The sequence below is a fragment of the Pieris brassicae genome, chromosome 2, assembly GCF_905147105.1.
Source record: "Pieris brassicae chromosome 2, ilPieBrab1.1, whole genome shotgun sequence".
Taxonomy (NCBI): Eukaryota; Metazoa; Arthropoda; class Insecta; order Lepidoptera; family Pieridae; genus Pieris; species Pieris brassicae.
Genome location: NC_059666.1, coordinates 6,546,406 through 6,555,042, shown reverse-complemented (window position 1 = coordinate 6,555,042; position 8,637 = coordinate 6,546,406). Strand labels below are relative to the sequence as shown.

The 8,637-nt window shown below is 33.3% G+C and overlaps 1 protein-coding gene across 2 annotated transcripts in view; it reads right to left on the bottom strand.

Annotated features, from left to right (window-relative positions):
* Window positions 1–549: 549 nt before the first annotated feature.
* Window positions 550–8,637, bottom strand: part of LOC123720402 (5-hydroxytryptamine receptor 1-like) — a 76,090-nt gene continuing 68,002 nt past the window's right edge. For both annotated transcript variants that reach the window (XM_045676994.1, XM_045676995.1), the window contains 2 exons: window positions 5,865–7,228; window positions 550–3,761 (listed from right to left, as the gene is read on the bottom strand). In XM_045676994.1, the coding sequence (XP_045532950.1) occupies window positions 3,039–3,761; window positions 5,865–6,821 (1,680 nt within the window). In that variant the 5' untranslated portion in view covers window positions 6,822–7,228 and the 3' untranslated portion in view covers window positions 550–3,038. The remainder of the gene's footprint in view (window positions 3,762–5,864; window positions 7,229–8,637) is intronic.

Here is an 8,637-nt window from a genome sequence, read left to right as displayed (position 1 = left end):
TTTAGTTAAAGTTTTGCTTGTAAATCATTTAGAGGAAATGTAGCGCATAGGACTGTTGTACGTTTCAATTCAAGCCGAATTAAAAAAGAATTGTTAATAGTAATTTTTACGAGGCCATTTACGAAAGTTTACACGGCAACACATCTAAACTACAGAAATACTAAAAAAAAAAAATGATATATATATTCATTATATATTTCTACGGAAAGAAACCACACCAATTTAGATATATTTTCATTATATGTAATTACATCAAATTGAACTGTCAAATAACTTTTCAAGCGTAGTTTCCCCACGGTTTCTGGTATATTAATAATATATATTATACTTATAATATAATTAATCTACTTACATGTAACACTATTTACATTTTTAGTTTAAACAATTTGATTGTTATAAATTAAATATTTAAGGTTTACACATTCTACGAGAAAAAAATGTAACGGAACAAAAATATTTCTATGCAAATACGTAAGATATTAAATATTTCTGTACAATTTAGTTAATTTAACTACAATAAACTTTTATACAAGAAATGATATTAAACTGTAATACAATATAAATGGCAGTCCCAATTGCATTCATTAAAATTTGTACACTGTTTTTTTTCTACTTTAATAAGGTAAATTACGTGAAGAAACATTGCATATGCCCAGAAGAACAAACATAATGAATAGATATCAATCTTAACAATGAAATTTGAAATTTAAGTTAACAAAATTTTTGACAAATAATAACTACTATTTCTACTATCACATGTATCTAACTTTATGCTACACAGTCACATCCCTTAAGATTAATACATACACGTTAGAAGCATGAGAATTATTACGCCGTATCGTTATCGTATCAGTTTTAAAATTGCAATTATTTCCTTCGCATATTTCGCGTTTATTTTGCGACTACTTGTACTACTATTATTTACTTTAATTGATGCTTTATACAATGACGTATCGAATAAGCAAACTGATGTTCCAGCGCGTTTATTTTTCGTCATTTACGCGAGTGCGACACTTGTTTAATTAAGAATTAATACGCAATATTTTGTGCCTGATAAACAAATGTATCAAAAGCAAGGGTGCGGTCGTGTGCGTACACCTACAACTGCTCATCATTGTTCGATTAAACAATTTTTTACTAGTGCATTGTTGTTCGTGAAACATCCATATATCCACAAATTTATTAGTAGTTCATTTAAATGTAAACGATTTGGGTGGTAGATATAATATTTCTACACCTATAATCTGCTACAATAGCAAACGATACGTTAGCAATAAAATCTCATGCTTGGTACAATAAATTCAAGTTACACTTCTATAGCTAGACTCTTTGGTCAAGCTGGTCATTTAATCCCTTGGTTAAAAAACTTATAATTACATAGCTATACATTGTATCAAAATGGTCTGTTGTTGATGGGTCATTGACACTTAGTTTAATTCCAAAGGATATTGGTATAAATGTTAATAAAATGGAATTTTCACAGTGAATTTCAATGTCCATTACTTAGCTTTACACTTCTTTGGTAGACTTACACGCCCGTATTCACATAGACTCTGTGTTATTGCACTGTTCATTCATCTAAAATACTCTTTTCTATACTTTTGTTTTCCCTCACATTGCATTTACGCTACGTCATAAAGATATTGAAAGTGCTTTAGTTATAACCATGTAATTAGACTGATTTTACATGAATATTTCTGTATAACCTACGCAATGTTGGACTTTTGGATGAGATAAAAAGTTACCAATATTTATGAATAATTGAAATAACACAAAAGTTGGGCTCGATTTGTCTCTTAAGTTTATTTCTTTTTCACTTGTTTTTATTGGTTACAGCAGCGCTACGGCCTTTTTTAGGTATAAACTTTAGATTTCTGTGTCTGTTTCATGATCATGTCAAATATTATAAAAGGCAAGTAGGTGATTAACCATCTGTGCCTGACAGCCACTGGCGACTATTCTTTACTATGGCATGTAAGTTTTCCTAACACGCCGTTTTCCTTTACGCATGTATTAAATGCGCACATAGACAAGGTCCATTGGTGCACAGTCCGATATCTAAGATTAGAACCTCAGGGATGACATTCACATGCTGATGCCACTAGGCCAATATTTTTTCATTGTACTACAAAGAACTAAGAAAATATACATTGGTTATATATATTACATTATAGTTATAGATTGGTTACTAGAAAGAGACATTTGTCCTACTATAAAATGCCTACAAATCTTGAGCTAAAACGATGCTGGCGTATACATGGAATAGGTAAGATTTCAAAGGCTTTGAACACAATGCAGTATTTGTTTCAAAAAGCCCACAGCCTTGTAGACTTAATAGCTCGTAGATTTCCTTTGAAGACACGTGTATATCATATTTCTAGAGGATAAATCCCCTTTATATTTTATGGACCTACTTAGTAGCCGAAATGGAAAATTTCAAATCTTCTATTAAAATAGCATTTGTTAATAGTTTGTTAAAAATATAGGTCACGTCAAATATTTACACGTTGAAAGTTGTAGGATTAAGTAAACTTGCTCAAAAACGACGTGACTAAAACTACCTTCAGTGAATGTGTATATGGGCGTGTCAAACAATCGGGTGTCAGTTCAAATATTTACATTGCGCCGTTTGCTATCAATCATTTCACCCAAATTTCTGTTCTAAAAGGACAAAGCCTCTCTTTTCACTGTTTGATAATTTTTTAACTCATCCTTGGTCCCTTTGAATAGCCAAAAATCCAAGTCCAAGTTAGTTCCTGTCCGTTCGCGGTTAAAAAGAGTTTTAGAAAAGGATTAATTAGTTTCAAGTAATTGTAGCGAATCCACAAATAGAAATATATCTTCAAAGTTTTCCAAGTAGTAGGGAATTAAAGTTTGAACCATTAAGAAAATAAAAACAAAAAAATACAAAAAGAAATAATAAACCGACTATGACGACTAGTTTGATTGGTATATGTAAATTAATACTAACGGCACGACACCTTGCAAAGTCTTAATTAGATCACAGAATCTAGGTCCTCGACCTGAGGTATTGACAATCATAGAAAGCTCTCAGTCGCCCTCGTTTCTTCTCGGTCCACGGCAGATACAATTTCTACACCCTCATCATAGTTCTGATTTTTCGAATTATTCACACAATAATGCGGCTCAGGCCCCCCATATTGGCTGTGGTAGAATTCCTCACGCATCATATGATTTAAATTTGAGCATCGGAAAAAGAGAATTTCTTGGAATGGCTTCCTAAAATCCCTGTTCAAAGTCGCGTAAATTATTGGGTTGAGAAGGCTATTTAAGTACCCCAGCCATAAAAAGAGAGCGCTGACGGCGTCAGGAATTGTATCTTCATTAACAAACGGCCTAATTAAGGCGAGCACAAAGAAAGGCAGCCAACATACAATGAAAGCTGACATTATTATGCCGAGAGTAGTTGATGCTTTCCGCTCCTTAGCTAGATGAAATCTGAGCTTTTTCTGATGTGGAGAGTTGACTGGGTGCAGTAAGTCCTTGGCAATGTGACTTTTTTGTGCAAAAGTAGATAATGATGAGCGAATTCTACTAGTTTGCTTTTGATTATCGGAAGATGGTCTTCGTCTTTCTTTTAGATTACTATCTGGGTTTAAATTTTGCGAGGCTGGACGATTTATCGTGTGTATCGGTTTGGTTGGAGTCTTTGGTGGTTGTAACATAGGGCATTGTGATTCGTTTGATTTCCGCCCGGAAAAACATCTGCCTATTGAGTTTTCTGCTTTATCGACGCTGCACTGAAAATAAAAAAGTATGTTTATTAAACTAATATAATCTATTTTAGTACGTAAATGTCACTCAAGCTACATCTATTATTGAAAGAAAACACTTTTTAACCGGATTGAAGCTATGTATTATTATTATAAACTTATAATTATTTACATAATTTTAAATTTAAATTTTTCCGACATTTCGTCTGCTTTACAGCGTGCGTGGTCACGGTGACTGAAGACAAAAGGTGTTGAATGTCAAAAGTATCACAGCTGTAGAGAAAGTTGTGTTATCTGTATTTATTTCCCCGGAGTTGATATCGACTAAAATATGACGGTAGTTTATAATAATAATACATAGCTTCAATCCGGTTAAAAAGTATTTTCTTTCAATGTGTATAAGCTATGTTAACAAAAGACACTACTACATCTATTATTATTATACATTCTCTTATTATAAGGGTAATACGAGGTTATAAAATCAACTCCACTATTCAGAACACGAAGAAAAGCCGTATAATTTGAAAATTACATAGAACTTTTTGAACCCGATGTAAGCGACTTTAATGGTTCAACTTTACGGGCTCATAAAGGATTTTTAATAACCATACTTAACGAGAATATTTGATAAAGCAGAGGTATCTCTCTGATGTTAAGTAATGTAATTATTATTTAAGAGGGCTTTTATATATATTCTCTTGAACTCAAAAAGATTTACTAATGAAGAAATTATGTAAATCATAATATATTACAAAAACTATAGGCTAACCCATTTATTCAAGAACGTTATCACTAAGTAACTATTGAACAATAGTTCCTAGTCTTGACCTCAGATTTCTGTATCTGTTTCATGATGATTTGTTAATCTATTTGGCAAGTAGGTGATCGACTTTTTGGGTCTAAGGCAAGCCGGTTTCCTCACGATGTTTTACTTCACCGTTCGAGCGAATGTTAAATGCGCAAATAGAAAGAAAGTCCATTGGTGCACAGCCGGGGATCGAGTCTCCAACCTCAGGGGTAAGAGTCGCACGCTGAAGCCACTAGGCCAACACTGCTCACTGTCTTTATAGTAATACGTGGGGAACACTGAAAATGTTTAGAACGGGCCAGTTCATCAGGGACATTGCTTATAAAAACTTTTGCTGAATTTCAATTTTAGAACTCTTAGGTTACCTAATTGTTTTCATTTGTCATTTGTTTTTGTGAATTAGCGGCTAATTTTAAAAATCTTGAAAAATGAACCGAGAAAATCTCCGGTCAATAATATATTATGACTTTCGTTGTGGATTTACTCAACAACAAAGCTATAGCAGCAAAGATAGGCTGCGATTAGCATTTCATAATGAAGCCCCATCTCGTGCCACTATTTACAATTGGTTTGCCGAGTTTAAGCGGGGACGTAGCCCTCTCAATGATTATCCGCGTGAGGGACGTCCTTTAACAGCGAGTACTGAAGATAACATCAGTGCTCTGCGACACATGATAGAGGAAGGTAAGAGAGTGATCTATCATAAGATACGGGTAAGCCTAGGCATTGGTATGCGTCAAAAAATATTGCACGAGCATTTAAGCGTCAGGAAGCTTTGTACCAAATGGATTCCCCATACTTTAATAGATTTTTAGATTACTTCGTTAAACAATAAAAGTATTGGCAACTTTCTACATTAAGCTACATTTTTCATTTTCCAAACATTTTCAGTGTTACCTAGGTATGTAGAGTAAAATTCTAGCAGAGAATATGACTAATTTAGCCGTTATGAACATGGTGTAAGTTTAGTAGGCATTTGGTTGACTAAAAAATAAATAAATAGGTTGTAATACTTAAAGAATACAAAGAATGGTACCTAATAGTGTGTATATATGTTTATTTTACAACACAACTTAAAGGATAGGGAAAATGATTTATTAAAAATAACGAATTATTTCGTAGTGGTTTGTTTCTATAGGGATATTTTTAAGTTTTTTATTTAAATTTACATTGTTCTACCCTAGCGAGCGTGGAAACGCTAGTTTCAATATTCAGCATATTTCATTTTTAGATTTTTATTTCAGTAAGGGAATTAATTTTAATTTTATTTCAGAACACCAATGTTAACGTTGTAGAATTGTAGTATAGAGTTAGTTACTTACAGTAGTATTCGTACTTGCAGTGGATCCTCTTGTAGGGTTCTGAGACTGATTTCCCAAAAGCTTAGCTTCGGCTGCTCCTCCATTTTTTACATTTATCTCTAAATAGCAGTGTGATTCTAAATGTGATTGTGCTCTTCTTTCATCTTTCACAATCTTTCTCGCAGCACTAAAAATCTTATAGTATACCACCACCATAACCGTTAAGGGTAGATAAAACGAACCAAAGGTTGCATAAATTTGATAACCCTGATTCTGTGATACTGAGCATGACGTGTCCGATTTCTCATTACCTAATATTAATACTGGTGGCAGGGAAATAAAAGCAGCACTCATCCAAACAATAAAAACGCAGAAAAGCATTCTCCTCGGCGTCCGTTTAACTCCATATTCTAAAGGCTTCGTTATTGCATAATATCGATCCACGGATATCATACATAAGTTCAATATGCTCGCCGCACACGATAAAACGTCACTCGATACCCAGAAGTCACATATGACAGGTCCGAAAGGCCATGACCCCATTAGATCGTACACCATTGCAACTGGCATCACCATAATCGCAACACACAGATCGCTTACTGCCAGCGAGACGATTAAATAGTTACTAGGTCGTCTCAGTTTTCTCACTAAACAAACTGCAACACAAACCAAAATATTTCCAACTATTGTACCGAATATGACTATCATAAAAATCGCTGCCAATAGCACAGTTACGAGGGTGGAATATTTCAAATGCTTTATATGGAGATGCTTTACAACCGTCGCGTTGTTATCGTAAAAAGTCCAATTGAGCGTCGAGTTGGGATTGGTAATATTGACTCCTGAGAAAGTTGAATTGAAATCGAATGAGGCGAACGCCGAGTCTGCTTGCAATACTAAAGATACGAGTATGAGAAGATACGAAGATAAAGTAACCAAGCTAGGTCGTGAATAGTGTGAGTTATTTTGAGACGCCATACGAGTCCCTGACTGGGTCGATTAATTTTTTTTCTTTTGGTACCATACATCAGGTTTCTTCGTTTGACTTACTCTATTCTTTCAAAATAATTAAATCAGGTCTGATGTTTAACCTCGCGAAGGAGTCGCGTCTTGGGCTCACGAAATTGATTACAGTCCCGATTGTGTTTTAATTGACATATCGCTCGGATTGTCTTTCCAATTCCGCACAGAGCCATTGGATTGTGTATTCGTTGAAGAGAACTATGTTCCTTTTGCGTTCGATTATAAAGCTTAGTTTTGTTTGGTTTTGTCGCTTGGGAGTGTTATTTTATTGCACTTAAACGTCGGTTCGAGTGGCTGCTAGTTCAATATTCCGCTTGCAGATTGCTTCATTAGCGCCGGTGATCGGGAAGAAAATTTCCGACCTGAAAAGAAAGGAAACTGTGGTTAAGAAATGTTTTTAACCATAAGTAAGAATTTCAAACCGATATTTTATTGGATTTAAATAAAATGAATAACTTGAGACTGTGTTTATGCAATACTTGAGTTTTAGACCTTGGTTATATATGTATGTATATATAACGAAGTTTTAATAATTGTTATTACATATTCTATAATGATAGAAATACTTTGATAAAAAATATCGGGTTGAATTGGTAGAAAAGTCAATGTACTAATTAAATATATAATTAATTCAATGAAATAAGATTTAATCTTACATATTATTTAAACCTGGCACCACGTAAGAGATAAAAATATTGATTAGCAACAAGGAGTCATGACGCATTAAAGGATAATAAAATTTTATGTGATCATATCTCTAGGTACAACCATTTCCACGCTATAATGCTGTCTTAAAATACTAACTACCCATTACATTACGTATATGGAAAGTCAAATTAACCGGAATGATAACTATCTACAACAGTGTGTCTGCGCATGAGTTGAATAATAATGTCATTTCCTTTTATATTTGCGAATGCTTATTTCTGATTTGTTACATTTGTGTATTTTTAAAAATGATTGAAAAATATTTATTCGGTTTCCCTTAATTCTATCACATTAAAACAAAAATCTTATTACTATTATAATAATTAATGAGTTTTTTTAATAATAATAAGAAAAGCTGTTACAAGACTAGACATATTAATAGAATAGAAAAGAAATCGCAGTGTACAGCTTATTCTAAACACGTATTTTATTAAATATAAAGGAACATCCAAAAGAGTTTAACCATAAGGCGTTATCATTTGTCTTTTGCATTTTTGATCAGATAAAAGATCAAAGTCTTACGAACAGGCATTAATGGATATTTTATGGCATTTCATTAAAATATATAAACATAAGCATACAAAGTTCCTTTTATATGTTACCTAATTTTCGTTAGGCCGCGTATTGTTCACGTGGCACTTTCGGGACACATGCTTATTCCAAAATATGTACAGTAGAGTATTAGCATATTGTAATAACATAACGGGACACAGAATAGGCCCCTATAGTAGCAAATTTGCATAAGCCAAATAAAGCTTTGCAGTGTGGAAAATTTTCTAATTTCCTGCCTGAAATAATTTCCTGAAAGTAAACGTTCTAACGAGCTACTAAAATATTAATCTAATCTAACGAGTGACAGCTTAAAAACCCTATTTTGGTTAATAGCTGGTGGGTTACGTGACTAAGTAGGAGATAAAACGTATCAGATATCTCGGTTAAAACGTGAAACTGTAATGAGACTGAATTATGCTATTTCATTAAATTATCCTTTAGGTAAAATGGTTATTCTTGATTGAATTGCTTACATTTTTAATGTATGCAAAAGTTTACTTTTTAGTATAAT